The sequence below is a fragment of the Podarcis bocagei genome (assembly GCF_964188305.1).
Source record: "Podarcis bocagei genome assembly, chromosome: 8".
NCBI lineage: Eukaryota > Metazoa > Chordata > Lepidosauria > Squamata > Lacertidae > Podarcis > Podarcis bocagei.
Window position 1 is genome coordinate 49,991,882 of NC_138133.1, and position 25,066 is coordinate 50,016,947.

A 25,066-nucleotide genomic window follows, 5' to 3' on the forward strand; every position below is an offset into this window, starting at 1 on the left:
AAAAGAGTATATTTAAGGGGGTGTGGTAAATTGTGAGATCTACAGTACCTGAGGTAACTGTAAAATCTCAGGACATTCACTAATTCTATTTAGCTTAATTTTAATATGCATGCATTTCTGAACTTCCTTTGCATTTTTGTAATGCAACACAACAATATTTGCTTGTTTGCTCCACCTTTGCAATACATTCTTATGAGCTGGCTATGTTTCAACTAGGAGAGGTCTACAAATAAACTTCCCATGTATTTTAGCCTAGTGAACACAGCTTAGAAAGACAGAGGCTTATCTCTACAAATACAGTGAGCTTCAGAAACACTTCAAAAGGAGCTAGACTTTTACCAATGATTGTAGTCTTTTACTGTTTGCTTAACAACTCCAACAAGCTTTTATTTTATTTTTTAATGGCACCTGACTTGTAAGGGGGAAACTCTTGGTGGAAGGCTAGGGTCATACTAGGTGATCTGATCAGATCAATTTCAGGGGATGGGGAAAGTCACCAATCAGCTTCACTGTAATGAAGTTTGTAGGAAGAGCAAGATACTACTTGAATCATCACTGATACTGCAGCAAATACTTTTCAGCTAATCCTGGAGGAACAAGCATCCCTACATAAGCACTTGATACTTTTATGAAAACTCAAAACCACTCCATATATGTTCTTAATAAGCCTTAGAATAATTATGCAAATTTTGCTAGTATTGTTTCAAAAGGGGACTGAGACAATGAGTTAGTAGTTTGCAGGCGGCCATCAAAAGAGCTCATAGGAGAACTGAGATTTGAGGTGGGGATTTGCAGCTCTTATCCAATGCTTTGTTTCTTAAAAAATGTTTAGGGATATGCTCATTTTCTACTAATATTGAAATACTACCCCTCAATGAGGCCAAACTTAGATTCAGAAAATGTTTAGGGGCATGCATACCCCTGCATCCCCCAAGAAAAAAACACTGCTCATATTACACAGTTTTGATGGCAGTTACCTTATTATACCATGATGAAATAAGGGTACATTCTGGCATGATTAAAATGGGACCTGCAGTTGCAGTATTCTGATAAACCACTGGTTTATTTTTATTTTTTAAACTAAGTTGTTATAAAAAGAAATATACCTTTGGAATCATTACCTAACCCATCCAGTGGTATAAAGTGATCAGAATTCTTATTTGAAATTACTGTATATGGGCCATCTTCATAAGGTTCCTGTCAGGATAAAACATACAAAAAACAGTTTCAACTTTCTGAAAATGTAACATATTTTACACTTCTATAAATCACTAATTTATTTCCTCTCTCCTCCCCACTCAGCGGCTCTTCTCCCGCTTTGCTGTTTCAAAGCGAGCCACAGAGGAGGGAAGGAAGGGAAACCATGGATCCTCTGCTCACGACTGCAGCAGATCCCCCCGCCATCCGTAGGCACTCGCTCCGTAACACGCAGACATTTCCCCTTCCTCTAGGAGGAAAAAAGTGAGTGTTATGGTGCAAAAAATACGGTAATTTATTAAAATAAATAAACAGACTCACATACAGCAAAAGGAGTGAAGAGACCCTTCAGTATAGTACAGAAAAAGTTTTAAGTAAAAAAATATACCTGGGTTTGGATAGTGTTTTTCTGAAGATACTGGCTCCAGGGATCAGGAATCTGTTCGTCTGCTCCTCGATTAGACCCACGAGAATTTATCTTAAGTAAATAGCACCCCTGAGTCCCATACCTCTGTTTCATTTCTTCATAAATTGAATCAGCCCTAAAAATTGTAAAGTATTGCAGAATATTTTCAAACATCATCCTTCTTGACGGGTAATGCAACTTCACCTTTATTCCTGGCATGTTCACGTAGCCATTACCCTGCCCATCTGGGCAGCTTCCAGCATGAATAAAAACATCAAAAGAGGACAGATTTTGAAAACAAAAGAAGAGGACAGATGAACATTTAAGAAGAGGCAAACATGGTACTGATAGAAGATTTTGGGAATGTAGTACATAAAGATCAAGGGTTGTTTCTGCTAGCTCCACTGTGCATGTTTACCTTAGATCCAACCCATGGGTAGGCAAACTAAGGTCTGCGAGCTGGATCAGGCCCAATGGCCTTCTGGATCCGGCCTGCAGACGGTCCGGGAATCACTGCGTGGATCGTCAGCATGCACATACTTTCCCTCTCCTTCACATGGCGGCAGCAGCGGCACCTTCCTCCCTCCTCCTGGCTTCTCCCCACCCTGCCTAGAGGAAGGGGGCTGGGCATTGTTGGTGCCAGCAATAGTAGCGCTCAAGCAGCAGCCGTTTTAAGCAGCCCCTCTCCAGAGCCCTTTCGCATGCCGTTCATCATCCCTCCACCGCCGCCAGCCCCTGCTGCTTGCAAGATACAGGTAAGCAGCCACTGGGGCTCATTGTGCGCTTGCATTATTATTTTTTTCAAAATATAGTCCGCCCCCCCACAAGGTCTGAGGGACAGTGGACTGGCCCCCTGCTGAAAAAGTTTGCTGACCCCTGATCTAACCCATTATGTTCAAGCCAATTCTAATGTGAAATATCTGTAGGAGTCAGCTTCCCTGTAGCATCCATGTAATATGCCTGCAGTGCCAGGACAGCAATAAACGGCATAAAATTGTGTTGGCACATGCCATTTTGTAAATCGCCCCACCCTGAGCACTTATTTTTTTTAAGACAGAACAGAGTTCTTTCCTAAGGTTACTATTGTAAAGTCAGGTTAAGAGTAGCAACACATTTGCAAAAAAACTCTTTCACCAGTTTATGTTTTATATTGTTACGGGCTAATTCTGGTCCTAGTGACTAACTGCAGACAACCATTTGAAAAGTCCAATTTCCTATTTAAAAAACACACACATCCCAGTAGTACACAATGGTAGCAGAAGGTACTAAATAACAAACTTTTAGAGTGTTTTGCAATATCAAGCACTTGCATTTCCTGACTGCTTCATGGAAGAGCTCATGAATTTTTCTGAAAATGCACCATTTTTTATTCTAAAGGAAACACAAAACCCTAAAAGAATTTCCTTAACATGAGCCAGAGGAATCACACTTTATCTAGGAATCCTCCATGACCAAAATATCTGATTTAACCTACTTACTTTAAAAGAATACAGCTCTCTCTTTTGGGTTATTTATAGCGGCATAGTCCTACATGATTTATGCTTGTTACAGCAAGTTATATTAGACACATAGTTTTTGTACACCAGAAAGAATTACACCTGTATGTTCAAGAACTGAGGATAATGGAATTATCTTAAACTATGTAGACATTAGCAAGTTTAAAATCGGCATTTCAGAAATCTTATAAAGTGTCAGAGAAGCCACTTAGACAACCCTACTCACCTTTGTTCCTCTCCTAAACTCACATCATGCAACAACACATAGTATTTGAGGGTGTTTGGAATGAACCATTTTGGATAAGAGTATTCATTACTATGTTGAATCTGATGCTGCTCTTGTGAAAGCTTTAAAAACTGTTCCACAGGTTCAGGTTCACTAGATGACACCACGAGCATACCTTAGTTGACATTAAGGATGAACCACAAGTTCACAAGTTAACCAAGAACTAGTTAATGCTTGGGTATTGTTCCAGTAACAACTTCAGTGCTTCTTTTAAACCTATGCCTAAATTACATTTAAAGAAAAGCTACAAGTAAGTCACTTGTGATAAATATAATAATAATAATAATAATAATAATAATAATAATAATAATCCATCTTTAGCAAGACAGGTGGCAGCTAACTGAAGATAAAATACTGTCTAAAAATAATGTTGTATAAATGATGGGCTCATTGCAGTCTGTTTGCTATGCTACCATTAGCTAAATGACTGCAAGATTATTCTTTGATAAAGTACTAAAAGCTGGTCTGTACCCAAGAATCCTCACCCAGCTAGAATCCTCATATTGCAAGCAGTGATTAAACCAGGAAGCCTCCAATTATGTTTATCAGCATCAGAACAAGCCAGGATATTACAAAAGTTCAAACCAAGAATTAATATCCTGGCTTGTTCCAAAGCTGAAAACCACAGTTTACCATTTCAGATGAAATGTGAAACCATAGTTAATTAAGGGCTTCCTGGTGTAATTGTGGCTCGTTCAAAGGGAGGTGCAAAGGGGTTCTGTACAAGCAAGAACACATAAAAACCGAGTAATTTAAGGTTCTGAATAATGCAGGTTTTTGCTGCAATTATTAGCAATTCAATATCAAACAATTCAAACACAAACAAAATGACCTTAAGCACCATATACTCCCAATTAATTCCGATAAAGAATTGCTTTGTTGCAGTTTCCCACTTTTTTAACAAGCTTCTTTACTAGCAGATGTAGGACAGAAGCATCTTATATACAACATACATTTATCTTTCTGTTCCAAAGGATACAGGCTACATAGTGGTTTAGGAATTCATGGTCTGATGATGGCATAGACTGAAGAAAGCTCTCTCGATAAGCCTCAAACCATGGAGTGGTAGCTGAAATAAATTAAAAAGATATCACAGAAACATTTAAAATGAAGAGACAAGCTACTCTGCTATTAAAAAAAAAAGTAGACAACTTAACTGCCAGCAGGAGAGGTCTTGGAAAAAGTTATCAAGCTTAACAGCAGCAGTAATTAGTTATTGAGCACTTCTGCAGTATGATTTGGACAAAGATTAGAAGAAACTATTTTCACGATTGCAATTCATAAAGAAAGGGAAGCTAATGAAGATTTCATTCATATGGTTCACAATATATTCCACGGCGTACTGCAACATCAGAAAGATTTCGCCCCTCTGCTACTCCCATACAATTTGATTCATACTGCCATGCCTGTACAACTACAGCTTATCAGTAGTATAGTTTTGGGAATTTTTCATTTATTTGAACGAAAACAGAATTCACGCTAAAAAAACAAACACAATTTTGGAGTGTCCTGGTTTTTACTTTTTGAAATATGGCAACCCTATCTGTAAGTTACTCAGAAGTCAGCTCCACTGAGTTCAATGAGATGTAGTCTGATGTCTGTAGTCTTAAGTGTGTGTATACATAATTTTTATTCAGTTTTCAAATAAACAGAAACAACTAAGACTAAGCAAGACATTGTAACATACAAAGGAGTTGAGGAAATGGCTGGGGAGAAAAAAGGGGAGGAGAGAATTAGGGAGGAGAGGTGACAGCAGGGCCCCAATACAAGATTCACTGATTTTTTTTAAAGTACAGAATAACAAAATAACAAAAAAGTACAGAATAACAAAATGTAAAATGGATTGGTGAACTGCAAGTGTATATATGATTGCAGCCTACATTTTGTTAAAATTCTAAAATCAGTTATATCATTTTTTGCAATTCAAAATTACAAGTAAGCTCCACTTAAGAAACCTGATCTAATGCTGAGGTTATTCAGAGAACAATCAAAATATATTAAACAAAAAGCAATATAGCTAACATACATTGATCTAACACTGGCAAAGGGAATCTCCAGGCTGCAGAACTCATTAGGCCCACAAGGCTGTTTTTCCCAGATGCTAGGTATAAGTCTGGCAGGGTCACAACTGGTCATGTACATTCAATGTTACTAAAATCACACGTTTATCATAATGAAACTGGTTATAGGTATAGTATAATTCTAAATTTGAAAAACATAGAACAGGAATTTGTTTTGTTGTCATAGTTGTGGTTAGAGGATCACCTTTCAGGATTTGTTACCACCACAAGTATAGTAACCAAGACTACTATTCCCTTCTAGTAAACCCACTGTATAGATTCCATCTTTTTTTCTTTTTTTAAGACTGTAAATGCATTGCTTTCTTACAAATACCATTAGAAGCTCACAGGCACCTCACATTCAAGTAAAGGCCCAAATCATATTTTAATATTTTAATTCTTGAACGTAAACACCACTTTTGTACCATTCAGCATAACCATCATCACTTTTTATATATTTTACTTATGTATTTATATACCACTTAATCATCCATAACTTATAAGCAGTTTATGTAGAATAAAGAATGCCCATTAAAATATTGATCAAAGTAGGTTAAGTTTTTGTGTTTTTTTATTTGCTTTCCTGTTATATATCGTTGTCAACACATACTACGTTACAGTCATACATAAAAATAAATAAAATAAATAGCATGGATATCAGTCATAAACATATGATAGTAATAACATAGCTATATTTTTCCAAGATTATTTAAATCATATATATCTTGAGTTAAACTTCCCTTCCACTCTTTCCATGGTTTCCTATCTACTATCCTTTTAACTGTCTTTTCTTACTCTACTAAATTACCGTATTTTTGCACCATAACACTCACTTTTTTCCTCCTAGAAAGTAAGGGGAAATGTCTGTGTGTGTTATGGAGCGAATGCCTGCGGGTGGGGGGGATCTGCTGCAGTCGTGAGCAGAGGATCCATGGTTCCCCTTCCTTCCCTCCTCCGTGGTTACAAAGCATGGATCCACATGGATCCTCAGGATTTTTGCATTGGGCTACTCCAAACTCACTGTCAGATCACATGTCTGTGGCCACAGCATGAACCACAAAAATCATATATCCACTATTTTGTTTAGAATATTTTTTTTCTTGTTTTCCTCCTCTAAAAACTGCGTGCGTGTTATGGTCTGGTGCGTGTTATAGAGCGAAAAATACGGTATTTTCATTACCTTACATCAGGCATGCCCAAAGTCCGTTTCAGGGGCCTAATCTGGCCCACTGGTCGGTTTAATCTGGCCCCTGTGGCAGTTTATTTCCTGGGGTAAAATCCTAAAAAAAACCCTCAACAACTTCAATCCTAAAAAAAAAGTTGGCCCTTCACTTCATTAAATCTGGCCCTCCTTGAAAAGTTTGGACACCACTGCCTTACATAAAGGCTCTCCTCCTGAAGGGAGGGGAGTGGTTGTGGGCGGGAGCCCAAGCCCCGCCTCTAGCAGGGGGCGTTAGCCCCCTGCCTCCCACTCACCTGGCTGGCGCCCACGCCCATCGGTGGGCACCCAACCAGATGCCTCCGAGGGGGCGTGTACAGCAGCCTTAATACGGCGGCGCCAGCCCGTCCTCGGCCTCACTCTTCATCGTCCCGTCATCCCCCATAATCTCACATTATAATATCTACTGCTGAGTATTTTTTTCAATTCGTTATGATTATTTTCTTGTTATATTTGGGGGGGGGGGTTCTGTTGTTACTATTCCCAGAAGAAAAGCTTCTGGATTGTTGGGAAACATTCTTTTAAATATTTTCTTAAGTTCATTATACACTGTGTCCCAAAATTATTTTGTTCTCCTCCACAATCACCATAAATGATAGAGTGTACCAACTGTTTCTTGGCATTTCCAACATTTGTCACTTTTAGATCTAAATATTTTGGCTAGTCTGCTTGGCGTCATATACCACCTGTGGATCATTTTTAAACAGATCTCTTTTAACACGTAACATGCAGTAAATTTTAAATTTATTTTCTTTTTCTTTTTCAAATTGTGATGGTTGTTCTGTGAACCCCACTTTTTGTCTGCCTTAAATTTGGAGTTAATTTGATAATAATTTAGCCAATTCAACACATAAATTCTTCAATCTTCTTTTTTTTCATTTTTAGTTCTGCTTCTGAGAAATCTAACAACTCATTGTAGGTACCCCACTTAACCCCCATGTTAATTTTTTTTTTTTTTTTTGTCTCTGCTTCTATCGGGGATAATCACCTTGGTGTTTAGTTTTCCAATGAGGTTTTATTTTTCCCTCCATACTCTAATTAAATTTTTCCTAATAACATGGTTAGAGAAACTTTTGTGTATTTCAGCTTCACAGTGTATAATGAACTTAAGAAAATATTTAAAAGCTGACTGCCTCGCCAGAGTGGTGCATGCTCTGGTTATCTCCCGCTTGGATTACTGCAATGCGCTCTACGTGGGGCTACCTTTGAAGGTGACCCGGAAACTACAACTAATCCAGAACGCGGCAGCTAGACTGGTGACTGGGAGCGGCCGCAGAGACCACATAACACCGGTCTTGAAAGACCTACATTGGCTCCCAGTACGTTTCCGAGCACAATTCAAAGTGTTGGTGCTGACCTTTAAAGCCCTAAACGGCCTTGGTCCAGTATATCTGAAGGAGCGTCTCCACCCCCATCGTTCTACCCGGACACTGAGGTCCAGCACCGAGGGCCTTCTGGCAGTTCCCTCACTGCGAGAAGCCAAGTTACAGGGAACCAGGCAGAAGGCCTTCTCGGTAGTGGCGCCTTCCCTGTGGAACACCCTCCAACCAGATGTCAAAGAGAACAACAGCTACCAGGCTTTTAGAAGACATTTGAAGGCAGCCCTGTTTCGGGAAGCTTTTAATGTTTGATGTATTATAGTATTTTAATATTCTTTTGGAAGCCGCCCAGAGTGGCTGGGGAAGCCCAGCCAGATGGGCGGGGTATAAATAATATATTATTATTATTATTATTATTAGCTTTGCCATATCAAAACATGCATGCCAACCATGTTTGACGTCAGGTCCCTTTAAACAACTGTGTGTTTTCCAGCAAAACCCAATCTTTTATCCAACATAGGCAGGCCGCTTCAAAATACAGTTCTAAGTCTGAGAGTGTGAAACCCCCTCTATCTTTTAGATCAATAAGAGTATTATATTTTATCCTGGGTTTCTTCCTCCTCCATATAAATTTAGAGAGGTATTTTTGCCATTCTTTTAGACAGAATACATCATTAAGTATTGAGATCGTTTGGAACAGAAATAACATTTTTGGGAAGATATTCATTTTTATCACTGAGATTCTCACCATTAAAGATAAATGCATTCTGCCCCATATATCTAGGTCTTTTTTCATTTCTTTCCAAGTCTTCATATAATTGGCCTTGTAAATATTATGATTATTTGCCATTTACCACACTCCTAAATACTTCACTTTTTCCTCTATTTTCCAGCCAGTAATTTCCTCTAATTTCCTTTTAGGGTGATCATCCAAAGTTCCAAAGTTAAGACTATACTGTCTGCAAAGGTTTTGCTTTGTTTTATAGTTTTGTCTGCCCACTCTTATTCCACTAATTTTATCATTGTTTCTTATATTTTGCAATAAACTTTCTAGGGTAAGAATAAATAATAGCAAGGAGAGCAGACATCCCTGTCTAGTTCTGTCAGGGAACTGACATCAGAGCAGAGGGGAGAGGCGAGGCTCCCAGATTCTGCAGGAGAGGGAACGAGTAAGGGAAGAGAGAGAACGTCATCTGGGGAAGAAAGTCCAGGTGACACCAGGAAGAAGGGAGAGGCAGAGAGCATCTCGGAGGTGAGGCTCCGAGACTCTTCCAGTGAAGTCAGTGAGGAGGGTGGAGGACCACCACTCGGCACGCCCACTCTGCGCAGAAGGCTTCCGCGCAGAGAGGCGAGGCGAAGGTTGTCCGTCAAGGAATTCTTATGCTGGAGGAAATTTAGGAGACGCCCACTCACGGATTCTGCTAGCGACTGAGCAGCAACGCCAAGGGCGGCTCAGTCAGGGAAAGACACAACCACCCCTAAGCAGTTTGGAACAGCTGGAGGTTTACACGCAAGCAACCCCAATTCCCTTGACAAGTTCCTTTCATGATATTACATTTTTCTGAGATAATATTATTTACTATAATATTTGCCCTTTGTTCCTTATATAAAGCATTGATACCTGTCAGGGAACTGCCATCAGAGCATCAGGTGGTGGAGGGACTCAGGCAGGATGAAAGAGACTCAACTGCTGAAGCAGGGACCAGCAGGGGGAGGAGTGGGTCTCTGAGGGAATGCGAGCAGGAGGGAGGGCTCAGGGAGGCTTCCAGCGAGAACAGTGGGGAGGTATCGGAGTCTCCCATAGGGAGACCCATACCTCGCAGGAAACTGTCACGCCGTGAGTCCAGGAGACGCGTTTCCGTTAAGGAACTTCTTTGCTGGAAACGCTTCCGCAGACAGCCACTGTCGGACTCTACTAGTGACTAGAGCAGACATGTCTGAGGAGCTCCGTCACACACGGAGGTTTGTGGGGGCGCACAAACTCTGAGGGAGCACGTTTTCACGCACAAGCAGCTAATCAAACCCTCACAGCAGTCCGACAGTCTTTGTACGCTGCCTGTGCAAGAGAAGGCATCATGAGCGAACCAACCGGAACCGGAGGAGCAGGGGCTGGAGCTGGTCCAAGCTTGGAAGATAGATACCGAGCGTTGGAGGTTCAACTGGCCCTGCAGACGGCGAGGCTGGAGGAGAGAAGGGCTCAGGATGCAGACAAGAAGGGGAGAGCCACCCAATTCCCCAGAAAGGTACCAGGATTGGTGCAGAAATTTGGGGGGGACCCCAAGGACTACCATGCTTTTAGGACAGAGATGCAATATGCCCTTAATGTGCAGTTCGATGAGTTCCCTGATGAGGAATCGCGAGTTGCTTTTGTAATTGGGCATCTTGAGAAAGGGGCTAGAGACTGGGTGCGACCTCTAATGGCAACGCACAATGACATACTAAAGGACACAATGAAGTTCTTTCGTGCAATGGATATCATGTTTTCCAGCGATATTGAGGAAGGGGTGGTGCGCAGACAGCTAATGGCTTGTAAGCAGGGGAGTCGATCTGTCCGTGAATATTGGACTGAGTTTACCATGCTGATTCACAGACTGAGTTGGGATTTATCGGCGGCACCCGTTCAAATGCTATTTGAAGAAGGTCTTTCTTCGGGGGTGAAAGACGAGCTGGCACGGAGCCCCAGGGCGGAGTCTATGGATCAGCGGACCAAATCTGCGCTGACCATAGGAGCGCGGCAGGAGGCAAGAGCCTTGGAGAGGCGGGAAGGGAGAGGGGAACGTTGGAAGGAGTTCCGCATTCCAGACATTCCTGAGCCAGCTTTCCCGCCGGCAGAGCCGATGGAAATCGGAACAGCGCGCGCGCGCGCATTTTCAAAAACCAGCGAGGGAGCTAAGAAGGAGGGAAAGGGCCCCCGGAAATGCTATCTCTGCCAACAGCCAGGCCACTTTGCCAGAGTCTGCCCCCAGAGGAAGGAATGGCAAGGGATGGTGGGAGCTGTTGAGGGGGGAGAAGAAGGGGGAGCGGAGCAGGTAAAAGCCAACGCCTGGTTGCCACAATTGGGGCACTGCAGCCAGGCCAAAGAGCAGTGAAAGTGCCCGTGCCAGAAGCTCCTCGACCTGCTCTGGTGATTGAAGTGTCGCTAGAGCTGCAGAATGGGCACCCCCTAAAAATAAAGGCGCTATTGGACTCAGGCAGCTCCTGCAATTTTATGAGCAAGGAGTTTGCTGCTGAACACCAGATACAGACCATCCCTTTAAGCAACCCCCTGCAGGTGACCACGATTGATGGCAGGGAGTTGTTGGGAGGAGGAGTCCGCTTGCAGACTGTCCCAATGATAATGAGGGTGGCAAGGCACACAGAACTGATAGCGTTTAATGTGGCCACCCTGGGAGGCGCTCCCATTATTTTGGGAATGAGCTGGCTAGCTCTACATGATCCGCTGGTTGGCTGGCATCAAAGAGTGGTGTCCTTTGGTTCAGCACATTGCCTAGAACACTGCAAAGGGGAGAAGGGTTCAGTAGGGGCCCAAGCCACCCTAGCAGGGACTGAAGTAATGGGGAAGGTGAAGGTACCACCACAGTATGCAGATCTCAGCGACGTGTTCAGCGAGAAGGAAGCTGACCAACTACCACCTCATAGACCCTTTGATTGTCAGATCAATTTACTCCCTGGAGCACAGCTTCCCGTGGGCAAGTTGTATGCCATGTCAGACAGGGAAATGCAGGAGTTGCGAGGGTTCATTGACAAGAACCTGAAGAGAGGCTTCATCAGAGAGTCCAAAGCAGCAGGGGGGAGCCCAGTGTTCTTTGTGGACAAAAAAAATGCAGACAAGCCGAGACTTGTATGTGATTTTAGGCGGCTGAATGCAGTGACTGAACCGGTGGCGTTCCCTATGCCCAGAATTGATGATATTTTGACCATGGTGAGGAAGGGAAAGATTTTCACAAAGCTGGATCTAAGGGGGGCGTACAACCTGATACGCATAAGGAAAGGGGATGAATGGAAAACCACCATGTTTACCCCTTTGGGGGCGTTTGAATACCTCGTTATGCCATTTGGATTACAAGCAGGCTCCGCGTGTTTTCAATCTTTTATGAACCACGTGCTGGGCCCTTTGCTCTACAAGAATTGCGTTGCCTTTCTAGATGATGTGTTGGTGTATTCTGAGAATGAGGAGCAACATGTGAGAGACGTCAGAGAAGTGTTGAGCAGACTGCAAGCCAACAGGCTGTGGGTCAAACTGGAGAAGTGTCGGTTCCATACCAAGGAGGTGGAATTCCTGGGGTACCGCCTGTCAGACAAGGGATTGGCCATGGATCCCGGCAAGGTACAGGCAGTGCTGGAATGGAAAACACCCAAAACCAAGAAGGATGTGCAGAGGTTCCTAGGGTTTGGAAACTTTTATCGTAAGTTCATCCGCAACTTCGCCCATCTGACGGCGCCCATCACTGACTGTCTCAGCAGTAAGAAGAAGTTTGTATGGACGGCGGAGGCGGGGCGAGCGTTTGAGGAACTGAAAAGGGCCTTCGCCTCTGAAGAACAACTTCTGCATGTGGATTTACGAAAGAAGCTAAGGGTTGAAACAGACGCATCTGACAGAGCCATAGGGGCGGTGCTTCTTCTGCAGCCGGGGAAGGAGGAGTCGGAGTGGCGTCCGTGTGCCTTCTTCTCGCGGAAGCTGAACAAATCCGAGAGGAACTACACGGTGTACGACCGAGAACTGCTTGCTATTCATGAGGCGTTCCGGAGATGGAGGCATCTCGCAGGAAACTGTCACGCCGTGAGTCCAGGAGACGCGTTTCCGTTAAGGAACTTCTTTGCTGGAAACGCTTCCGCAGACAGCCACTGTCGGACTCTACTAGTGACTAGAGCAGACATGTCTGAGGAGCTCCGTCACACACGGAGGTTTGTGGGGGCGCACAAACTCTGAGGGAGCACGTTTTCACGCACAAGCAGCTAATCAAACCCTCACAGCAGTCCGACAGTCTTTGTACGCTGCCTGTGCAAGAGAAGGCATCATGAGCGAACCAACCGGAACCGGAGGAGCAGGGGCTGGAGCTGGTCCAAGCTTGGAAGATAGATACCGAGCGTTGGAGGTTCAACTGGCCCTGCAGACGGCGAGGCTGGAGGAGAGAAGGGCTCAGGATGCAGACAAGAAGGGGAGAGCCACCCAATTCCCCAGAAAGGTACCAGGATTGGTGCAGAAATTTGGGGGGGACCCCAAGGACTACCATGCTTTTAGGACAGAGATGCAATATGCCCTTAATGTGCAGTTCGATGAGTTCCCTGATGAGGAATCGCGAGTTGCTTTTGTAATTGGGCATCTTGAGAAAGGGGCTAGAGACTGGGTGCGACCTCTAATGGCAACGCACAATGACATACTAAAGGACACAATGAAGTTCTTTCGTGCAATGGATATCATGTTTTCCAGCGATATTGAGGAAGGGGTGGTGCGCAGACAGCTAATGGCTTGTAAGCAGGGGAGTCGATCTGTCCGTGAATATTGGACTGAGTTTACCATGCTGATTCACAGACTGAGTTGGGATTTATCGGCGGCACCCGTTCAAATGCTATTTGAAGAAGGTCTTTCTTCGGGGGTGAAAGACGAGCTGGCACGGAGCCCCAGGGCGGAGTCTATGGATCAGCGGACCAAATCTGCGCTGACCATAGGAGCGCGGCAGGAGGCAAGAGCCTTGGAGAGGCGGGAAGGGAGAGGGGAACGTTGGAAGGAGTTCCGCATTCCAGACATTCCTGAGCCAGCTTTCCCGCCGGCAGAGCCGATGGAAATCGGAACAGCGCGCGCGCGCGCATTTTCAAAAACCAGCGAGGGAGCTAAGAAGGAGGGAAAGGGCCCCCGGAAATGCTATCTCTGCCAACAGCCAGGCCACTTTGCCAGAGTCTGCCCCCAGAGGAAGGAATGGCAAGGGATGGTGGGAGCTGTTGAGGGGGGAGAAGAAGGGGGAGCGGAGCAGGTAAAAGCCAACGCCTGGTTGCCACAATTGGGGCACTGCAGCCAGGCCAAAGAGCAGTGAAAGTGCCCGTGCCAGAAGCTCCTCGACCTGCTCTGGTGATTGAAGTGTCGCTAGAGCTGCAGAATGGGCACCCCCTAAAAATAAAGGCGCTATTGGACTCAGGCAGCTCCTGCAATTTTATGAGCAAGGAGTTTGCTGCTGAACACCAGATACAGACCATCCCTTTAAGCAACCCCCTGCAGGTGACCACGATTGATGGCAGGGAGTTGTTGGGAGGAGGAGTCCGCTTGCAGACTGTCCCAATGATAATGAGGGTGGCAAGGCACACAGAACTGATAGCGTTTAATGTGGCCACCCTGGGAGGCGCTCCCATTATTTTGGGAATGAGCTGGCTAGCTCTACATGATCCGCTGGTTGGCTGGCATCAAAGAGTGGTGTCCTTTGGTTCAGCACATTGCCTAGAACACTGCAAAGGGGAGAAGGGTTCAGTAGGGGCCCAAGCCACCCTAGCAGGGACTGAAGTAATGGGGAAGGTGAAGGTACCACCACAGTATGCAGATCTCAGCGACGTGTTCAGCGAGAAGGAAGCTGACCAACTACCACCTCATAGACCCTTTGATTGTCAGATCAATTTACTCCCTGGAGCACAGCTTCCCGTGGGCAAGTTGTATGCCATGTCAGACAGGGAAATGCAGGAGTTGCGAGGGTTCATTGACAAGAACCTGAAGAGAGGCTTCATCAGAGAGTCCAAAGCAGCAGGGGGGAGCCCAGTGTTCTTTGTGGACAAAAAAAATGCAGACAAGCCGAGACTTGTATGTGATTTTAGGCGGCTGAATGCAGTGACTGAACCGGTGGCGTTCCCTATGCCCAGAATTGATGATATTTTGACCATGGTGAGGAAGGGAAAGATTTTCACAAAGCTGGATCTAAGGGGGGCGTACAACCTGATACGCATAAGGAAAGGGGATGAATGGAAAACCACCATGTTTACCCCTTTGGGGGCGTTTGAATACCTCGTTATGCCATTTGGATTACAAGCAGGCTCCGCGTGTTTTCAATCTTTTATGAACCACGTGCTGGGCCCTTTGCTCTACAAGAATTGCGTTGCCTTTCTAGATGATGTGTTGGTGTATTCTGAGAATGAGGAGCAACATGTGAGAGACGTCAGAGAAGTGTTGAGCAGACTGCAAGCCAACAGGCTGTGGGTCAAACTGGAGAAGTGTCGGTTCCATACCAAGGAGGTGGAATTCCTGGGGTACCGCCTGTCAGACAAGGGATTGGCCATGGATCCCGGCAAGGTACAGGCAGTGCTGGAATGGAAAACACCCAAAACCAAGAAGGATGTGCAGAGGTTCCTAGGGTTTGGAAACTTTTATCGTAAGTTCATCCGCAACTTCGCCCATCTGACGGCGCCCATCACTGACTGTCTCAGCAGTAAGAAGAAGTTTGTATGGACGGCGGAGGCGGGGCGAGCGTTTGAGGAACTGAAAAGGGCCTTCGCCTCTGAAGAACAACTTCTGCATGTGGATTTACGAAAGAAGCTAAGGGTTGAAACAGACGCATCTGACAGAGCCATAGGGGCGGTGCTTCTTCTGCAGCCGGGGAAGGAGGAGTCGGAGTGGCGTCCGTGTGCCTTCTTCTCGCGGAAGCTGAACAAATCCGAGAGGAACTACACGGTGTACGACCGAGAACTGCTTGCTATTCATGAGGCGTTCCGGAGATGGAGGCATCTGCTAGTTGGTGCACAACATAAAGTGCAAGTGTGCACGGACCATAAAAATCTAGAGTACTGGAGAACGGCGCGAGTGCTCAACCAAAGGCAGTTGAGATGGGCCCAAGAGTTCTCCAAATTTAACTTTGAGATTTGTTATGTGCCAGGCCCAGAGAATGTTAGGGCGGACGCTCTCTCACGCAAGCCTGAATATTTGGAGGGGGAGGGAGCACCCGAAGAAACCCATATCATTCCAGAGGACCGCTGGGTGTGTGGGGCGACTTTGGTGGGGCAAAGGGAATTGGTAGAGGGTACGGTGCAGGATGCATACGCCCAGGGGAAACTCAGGGATCTCAGAGGGGAGGAAGACAAACCCGGTGGTTTTGAGGAGAGAAATGGGGCATTGTATTATAAGGGAGCGTTATATATACCTGAAGGGGAATTGAGGGAGAAAGTACTCAAGCAGCTGCACGATAGCCCCACAGCAGGGCACTTTGGGCAACACAAAACCATGTGGCTGGTTACCAGGGAATTTTGGTGGCCCAAGGTCAGGGAAGATGTGCGGGAGTATGTGAGAGGGTGTGAACAATGCCAAAGAGCCAAGGGGGAGAGGCAGGCGCCGGCTGGTTTATTAGAACCACTGCCCACACCGGAGAGACCGTGGGAAGCAGTGGCAATAGATTTCATGACTGATCTGCCAAGGTCTAGAGGGAAAACAGCCATCATGGTTGTAGTAGACCTGTTAACTAAAATGGCCCACTTCATAGCCTGCTCACATGCGGTTACAGCAGAAGAAACCGCCAAATTGTTTGTAGAGAATGTGTTTAGGTTGCATGGCGCCCCCTTGAGGGTGGTTTCAGACCGAGGGAAACAATTTACTTCCAGGTTCTGGAGGAAGCTCATGAGCTTACTGCATGTAGAGGTTAATTTCTCGACGGCCCGTCATCCTGAAACCAACGGGCAGGCGGAAAGAGCAAATGGGGTTCTCCAACAATATTTGAGGTGTTATGTTAATGACAGAGAGAATGATTGGGTGGAGAAGCTGGCGTTGGCAGAATTTGCCTACAACAATGCAGAGAACGTGTCCACGGGGATGAGCCCCTTTTTGGCTAATCACGGGTGCCATCCCAGAGCCTTCCCAGGGGGGGAGGGGGAGAACTGGAGCGTTCCAGCTGCAGAACAGTTCGTGGAAGAAATGGAAGCGATCCATCGCCAGCTCCAACTCAACTTAAACAGGGCTAAGGAGGAATATAAGAGGCAAGCAGACAAAAACAGAAGGGAAGGTGAAAGCATCAGGGTGGGGGACCAGGTGTGGCTGTCAACCCAAGGGTTGCCATTCAAAGGAGGTTGTAAGAAATTAAGACCCAAAAGGCTGGGCCCGTTTGAAGTCATACAGCAGGTCAATCCAGTGGCTTTCAGGCTCCGGTTACCGAACCACATGAAGCTGCACCCAGTTTTTCACAGGTCGTTGCTGTCACCGTATAGAGGAGACAGTGAGGGGAGGGTCACTAGGGGACCAGCAATGGAGGAGAAGGAACACAGCTACCATGTAGCGGAGATCCTCGATTCCAGGTGGAAGGGAGATCAAGTAGAGTATTTGGTAATGTGGGAAGGGGAACCGGAGTCGGAAAACACCTGGGTTAGGGCAGAGGATGTCAATGACGAGGTTTTAATAGAGACTTTTCATCAGAGGTTCCCACGTAAACCTCAGCCTGTAGCGAGGTTCCGAAGGGAATACTTTGCCACCACCGACGAGGAAGAGGAGTTGGAGGGGTTCCCAGATTCTGAAGAGGAGGAGGATTCAGCTGGCCAGGACGACGATCGATGGAGAGAATTGTTCGAGACGTCAGAAGATGAGGAAGATTCGTTTCGGGGTTTTAGCCCTTCACCTCCCAGGGGGGAGGAATTGGGAGGGGGTGAGGGGGGCCCTGGAGGGGAGGTGGATGTCAGGGAACTGCCATCAGAGCATCAGGTGGTGGAGGGACTCAGGCAGGATGAAAGAGACTCAACTGCTGAAGCAGGGACCAGCAGGGGGAGGAGTGGGTCTCTGAGGGAATGCGAGCAGGAGGGAGGGCTCAGGGAGGCTTCCAGCGAGAACAGTGGGGAGGTATCGGAGTCTCCCATAGGGAGACCCATACCTCGCAGGAAACTGTCACGCCGTGAGTCCAGGAGACGCGTTTCCGTTAAGGAACTTCTTTGCTGGAAACGCTTCCGCAGACAGCCACTGTCGGACTCTACTAGTGACTAGAGCAGACATGTCTGAGGAGCTCCGTCACACACGGAGGTTTGTGGGGGCGCACAAACTCTGAGGGAGCACGTTTTCACGCACAAGCAGCTAATCAAACCCTCACAATACCTCTTAAGAAAGCATCACCTGGTTCCATTTTTTTTTTTAGTACTTATTTCATAAATACCCAGGAGATACTATCCAACACTTTTTCTACATCAAGGAAGATCAGGGCGGCCTGTTTTTCGTTATGCACCTCTAGGTAAAAAGTAAGTTAAAAGCAAGTTAACCTTCAAGTCTCGTATTTGGTAGCTACTAGTTCTAGCTGGGAGCTCTGATTGGGAGTGTCCAAGTGTAATCAACTCAAGTGGACATGCATTTGGTGCCAAATTTAAAAGATGCTAAATACAAACCCAAGGGACGCAGGTGGTGCTGTGGTCTAAACCACTGAGCCCAGGGCTTGCCGATCGGAAGGTCAGCAGTTTGAATCCCCGCGATGGGGTGAGTTCCCGTTGCTCGGTCCCAGCTACTGCCAACCTAGCAGTTTGAAAGCATGCCAAAAAGTGCAAGTAGATAAATAGGTACCGCTCCGGCAGGAAGGTAAACAGCGTTTCCGTGCACTGCTCTGGTTTCACCAGAAGCGGCTTAGTCATGTTGGCCACATGACCCAGAAAAACTGCCTGTGGACAAACGTCGGCTCCCTCGGCCAGTAAAACGAGATGAGAGTCGCATCTCCAGAGTCATTCGTGACTGAACCTAACTGTCAGGGGTCCTTTACCTTTACATAAATACAAGCCCCGCTTGTCAAGGAACAATTGGAAGCAGAGTTTAAAGCTCCCAATTGTTCCTTTGCAGTTGCATCTTTACCTGGCCCAGCATAGAGAAAAATACCTCATAGACCAAATTATGACCTCTGCTAAAGGAAGAGTAAGCTATAGTTTCCCCACTGTGCATTATGCAATACATTTCCAATATATGTCTCCCAAAGAGATTTCAACAAAGGGGAGAGAGAGAGAACTGAAGACCTAATAGCAAGAAATATAAAAAAAGAGAAAAGTCCTCTGCACATTCTGGATCTAACCAAAATCTAAATGAACTCAAATTCTTAGTGCCTGCTTCCTCCATCTGAGACATACTTAGAAAAGAGTGGAATTGCCAAACACATAATCAATTTAGGGAAGAGGAAACCAGCAGATTTCTCCCTTAGTTTCAGTACCAATGCTTCCTTCCATGCAAGTCCCTTTTTGCAGCCCAAGTGGTTTGACAAGGGAGAAAATAGTAACCACTGATGTCTCGAGCACTGTCAATTTAGTTTCTGTTTATCACACAATCACATTCAAGATTAATCATAACAGCCTTGTTAACAATGAAAAGAACTAACTTTTCCCAGGAATAATGTGCTGGGCAAATGCAATATATCACAAACAGGAATGCTGTTGTAGTGAAAGACATCCAAATTCCATGCAACAAATGAGCAACTATACATTTGTTAAGCTATAAACTACAAGACCCTAAAACAAACTATGATTAACAACAACCCAGCTAAGAAAAATATGGTGGGTAGTGAACAGCAGCTTACAACTCATCTGAACACTACTATTATTTCCAATTATCACAAAAAAGTTATTGTTTAAAAAAGGAAAAGGAGGCAAGCATTTCTGGAAAGTCAAGCAATTTAAAATTCAGCATGCTCAATCAAGTCAATAGAGAATGATTTTCTCTTCATTTTGATCTATGGAATAATCACAATTGGATTTAAAAGATAAGATAAGATCTCAGCAACCATCACCAATATTTATTTCTAGGAATGAAATCTATTCTAAGAAAAGTGTAGTAGGGTGGTAAGAATAGATGGATGGGTTGCATAACAAAGGAATGGAAAGGACTATTTAGGAAACCCACACCAGTCACACAAAATACCTGAATAAAACGTGGATGTGTTCAGTCCCATCAGTGTGTCTTTCCAACTACTGTACCAAGGAACACTAGCTTTAACTGAGAGATCTGACAGAGAAAACATGGAAGTATTAAACTAAGCAGGTAGTTTGTATACATTTCATCTTCGTTCAGGTTTAGGAAGCCTCCTTCATATGCATGTGAAAATCTACTGGATACATGAAAACCCTTAAGCTTCCACTGACGTCTCTGGACATAGGACACTTTCAGAACCAAACATGAAAAATATAAAACCAAGAGCAATTTGTCTGGAGCGAACTGCATCATGCTCATTCTCTTCAGAATTTGAATATTTTAAAGCTCCTGAGAAAGCAGGTATATTTGACAGAATTTATTCAGTAACATTGAATATTTTAAGCATTTGTTATAGGGTAACTGTGTCTTACTAAGAACATAACTAGGTTTAAACATATGGGATATTTACAATATCAATCTACAACAGTTGCTTACTGAAAAAAATACCCAAGTAGCATTTTTATTTTGGGGCTTATTACAAAAAAGACTTATGCTCATTGAAATATTCACACACCCCTAAGTCTTCATCTTCTTCTTTAAATGCAGATATTGTTCAAAAGAGAAAATGGCATTTCATGGGGGTGGGGGGAGCAGGAAAAATCAGCCAGACAGAGAACATCACTTCGAACACACTTTTAAGGCAATCCCAGCACAATCACTAAAAAAAACTACCTAAACAATATTAACAATCTATATTAACTATATTTTTCTCCATTCAACAGGTATCATCAGTCATGGGAACACACACATACACTCATCACAAGCCTGGCAACTCTAAAACTATACTTAATGATATGATAAAGTTGATGGTCTTTCCTTGGACTTTGTTATTTTAACTCATGTGCAATTTTATAGTTTTGTTTTGCATCTTTTAATTTTTGTCTGCTGCTACAATTGTTCTGTTTTTTATACATTATAAAATGAAATAATATTTTTTTAAAAAAAATTAACTGGAATACAGAAAATAATGTACTTGCAAAACCGAGACATATACCTAAGACAGACAACTGATTACCCAACTAACTATAACAAGAGACAAGAGTTTTTCAGGAACAAATAATGAAACTTCTCACATGGTCAGTAGTCATGCCTTTTGACATGTCCAAAGCATTTCCATTGGCCATGCATTTTTAAATATATTTAATACTCTGAGTAGGATACTTCAGACATGTCAAAGGGCATATAAAATGTTTTTGGGGTTTTTTTAAGTGTTTAAAATACTGGGTGTATTTTAAAATATACTATTCAAAAAGTCTGTTCACACCAGCTTTTCCCCCCTGAGAAATATCTCAGGAACATGAGTTGTAGTTCACACCATATCCTCTAAGTGGAGAGTGACATATTAGTGCTCCAGTTCTGGGTTTTACTGGAGTCCTACTTTCAATAAAAGATCCTTTCTCTCCCTCTGTTGGGGTCTCTCCGTGATCTGTTCTTAGCCCCCTGCTATTCATTCTCAATCAAGCTCAAGGCCAAATTCCATCACGACAGGCCTTCCAGAAGCTGCATGCCAGTGGTGGGTCCAAAGCCAAAGAACAACAAACTGTTGCAGTAGGCTATATTCCAAACAAAATCAGAGGTTTCACACACACACAAACACACATGCATCTCTCCATTTGGCAAGCAAGAGACATGATCACAGTTGTAGAGCACATTCCAGCCGGGCAAAAACACTCAAGATAATGAGCAGCAGGGCTGGGGTGAGGGTATCCAGCATAGGCAAAGTCCTGACGGCCAGAAAGGAGCCTGGAGAAATACATTGGGCCCAAGTTCCCAATGCTGGCTCTACAGAGTCCTTTGGTAATTTCATCAATTTCTATGTATATCAGTCCTATTTATATGCAGACAACACCCAACTCTCTCTCCCACCCACAAGCTGTCCCTCCCCACTCCAATCCAATCTGCAACTGCCTCTTTGATATTTCTCATTGAATGCTTTGTTATAGCCTCAAACTTTTTATGTTCAAAGACCAAACCTCATATTTTCCCCAAAGCCCTACTTCTTCTAACCTTTCCTTTCTCACTGGCATTATTACCATCCAGTCACATTTTGATGCCTAGATCATCTCTGTTCCTCATATTCAAACCATAGCTTTTCCCCTTGCAACACTGAAAAACTATAATCCTTTCCTTCTGCAAAAACGAAGTAGACTAGTCGTGACCTAGTTTGCTGCAATCTTTTCTTCTCTAGACTTTAATTGTCTCTCAGTCTCATCATATCTATCTAGTACTCTGCTGCCTATGTCATTTACTCTGATCATGACAAAAGATGGTATATAAAGTTAATAAATAAACAGATAAATAGATAAAACACTTCTTAAATCCTATGTCGGTTACATCTCCGCTCCTAGATCCAGTACAAGTTCCTTGTTCTTTTTTCATGGCCTTGTTCACCCTCACACCCCATTACATATTCTTTTTTATATCCCAACAGCCCTACCCATGATCTTTCCTTCTAAAGCTCCACCATTTTCTACCACCTGAAGGTCTCCTGCAGCCTCAGAACATGTTGCCCTTTCTCTCTCATGCTGCTCCATGTGCTTCAACAGCCTCCAAGAACATCTGTGTGATGTTACATCTCCTTTCCTACAAATTACACTTTTTCCATGAAGACTTTGGCATAAAGTGTTGGTAGATAAAGTGATAAAACACTTGCTTACACTTTCACATTTTCAACTGTAGCTAACCTGATGCACTAGCACAAGCCAGTGCAAGGGCTTCCACTAACACAATGGGGTTTCCCACCCTCAAAAAAAACTGCTCTGAAGGATCGTGAAAACCCCCAGAATAGCACATGAGAGGAGAGGAAATATAGTTCCATATGCAAGTAGAAATGTTTGCGCTGACAGAACAATTGTAGCACTGAATTCCATTCAAAGTTGGGTAGACTTGTCCTCATATACTCTGAAAGGTCATGCACTCTGGTTACACAATATAAATAAACAAAGAAATAACAACAATTTTCTCTATGTTTCATTTGCTGCTTATACATACAGTATGATTACATAAAGACATGGGGTAATCTAGAAAAGTGATGCATGTACAGCAGATTTTCAAGCAGAAAGGTTCAGATAATAAAATTATTTCCACGGAGCTTAACTTCTAGTTAGGTGTTTCTAGAAATACAGTCTTAAAGACAGCCTTTGCAGGATTTTTGTCTTCCACTACCAAAATACTGGCCATACAAAAAACAAAAACTTTACTTACCGTATTTTTCGCACCACAGGACGCACCGGACAATAGGACGCACTTTGTTTTAGAGGGGGGAGAACAAGAAAAAAAAAATTCTCCCCCTCTCTGCCCAGCGCCCCTTCAGTGAAGCGGCAGGAGGCGCTGCACAGAGAGGGGGAGAACTTTCCCCGTCTTATTTTCCCACTCTAAAACAAGGTGCCGTTTAAGGTGCGTTCAGACGGCTACCTTGGAAGCCTGGAGAGCGAGAGGGGTCGGTGTGCACTGACCCCTCTCGCTCTCCAGGCTTCAGGTTCCTTTCAACCTGCTCTTTGGGGCTGGCCGGGAGAAGCCCACCACCAGCCCCAAAGAGCAGGTCAGGGAGCAGCGGAAAGGCGCAGCGGAGAGCCTCCTGCCATAGCCGCGCGTCACCTCTCCAGCCGGGAGAGGGTCACGGGGCTATGGCTTCTTTAGCCCCGCGCGCGCTCTCCCGGCTGGGGAGGTGACGCGCGGCTATAGAGGCTCCTGCCATAGCCGCGCGTCACCTCTCCAACCGGGAGAGGGTCGCGGGGAGCTGCTTTAGCCCCGCGCGCTCTCCCAGCTGGGGAGGTGATGTGCGGCTATAGAGGCTCCTGCCATAGCCGCGCGTCACCTCTCCAGCCGGGAGAGGGTCGCGGGGGGCTGCTTTAGCCCCGCGCGCGCTCTCCCGGCTGGAGAGGTGACGCGCGGCTATGGCAGGAGCCTCTATAGCCGCGCGTCACCTCTGCAGCCGAGAAAGGGTCGCGGGGGGCTGCTTTAGCCCCCCGCGCGCGCTCTCCCAGCTGGAGAGGTGACACGGGCTGTAGAGGTTCCTGCCATAGCCGCGCGTCACCTCTCCAGCCGGGAGAGGGTCGCGGGGCTATGGCGTCTTCGCTCCATAGGACGCACACACATTTCCCCTTCATTTTTGAAGGGGGAAAAGTGCATCCTATAGAGCGAAAAATACGGTAATCAGCAGTCAAGTGAATACACAGAACTAAACTTGAGTCATCTAAAGCAACTTACACACATTAACTGGATTTCAACATAGTACAAATAAAGAATGAGGATGTGTTGTATATGAACAGCCACAAACAGAGAGCTACAGCAATACAAGTGTAATAAAAATGATAGGATGTATTTTAATTTGTACAGATTTCACTCCACACAAAGAACAACTATGATCTGCTTTCACTTACCGTACATGTTAAAAATAGTATGAATAGGAAGGTTGCATTTCTAGAAATATGTTTATATTTTAGTTTTTTGAAACTTCACTTACCTCGCCTCCCTTAATCCAGACACTATATAATAATGTTTTTTAGAAAACAATTTTTACTCCCATTAAGCAAAAAGCAGAGAACTTTTAGCTAAAGGGAGTAAGATCTAATGGGCAACATCCAATGGTAACCATCCACCAGCCAAACAAACTTCCACTCAAACAACAAGACTTTCCCTTCCTCTCCTTCCCCACACCCGTTCCAGAATCCCCTCCAAAAAATGTGCTCCAGTCTATTTTGGGGGAAAGGGAAACACAGGGAGCTGCAAGGAGAAGGGGAAATCCCATTACAAGAGTAGACATCCACTTGCACAACTTTTCTACAGAAAAGTAGTACAAGATTCAACACTTTTTCCATAAGTAATTATATCTAAGGGCAGAATTGTATGTTACCCTAGAGTTCTCACCCCTTTCTTAACATACAGTAAAAAATTGTGGCCTGACATAAATGCATTCTGCACTTCCTGGACACTGTCAGTGATGTGGACTGATGAATCTCATTACATAATACCACATAGGTATGAAGAAAGCTTATGCTGCCTTATGGAGGGAGGGGCAGAAATCAGGCAAGTTGCTCCTTTCATATCTATGGGGTGGAAGCTACTCACAGAACCAGAACCCTTCCTCACTACTGACAGCCACTTCACTTGGAGAAATGATGGGGGCTGGGGCCTGCAGCTGCTTATTTGTCCATCTGCATTCTATGAGCCAGATGAATATTGATGAGAGGGCAGTAATGG

At 44.7% G+C, this 25,066-nt stretch overlaps 1 protein-coding gene across 10 annotated transcripts in view; it reads right to left on the minus strand.

Moving 5' to 3' along the window:
* Positions 1-25,066, minus strand: part of TRAPPC8 (trafficking protein particle complex subunit 8) — a gene marked incomplete at its 3' end in the record, with an annotated part of 64,494 nt that overhangs the window by 34,421 nt on the left and 5,007 nt on the right. For 7 of the 10 annotated variants that reach the window (XM_081206766.1, XM_081206765.1, XM_081206767.1 and 4 more), the window contains exons 3-7: positions 19,814-19,897; positions 4,365-4,454; positions 3,326-3,500; positions 1,586-1,739; positions 1,107-1,197 (exon numbers count right to left, since the gene is read on the minus strand). In XM_081206766.1, coding sequence (XP_081062892.1) covers positions 1,107-1,197; positions 1,586-1,739; positions 3,326-3,500; positions 4,365-4,454; positions 19,814-19,897 — 594 coding nt within the window. The remainder of the gene's footprint in view (positions 1-1,106; positions 1,198-1,585; positions 1,740-3,325; positions 3,501-4,364; positions 4,455-19,813; positions 19,898-25,066) is intronic. The other 3 variants (XM_081206770.1, XM_081206771.1, XM_081206763.1) reach the window with 1 other exon arrangement.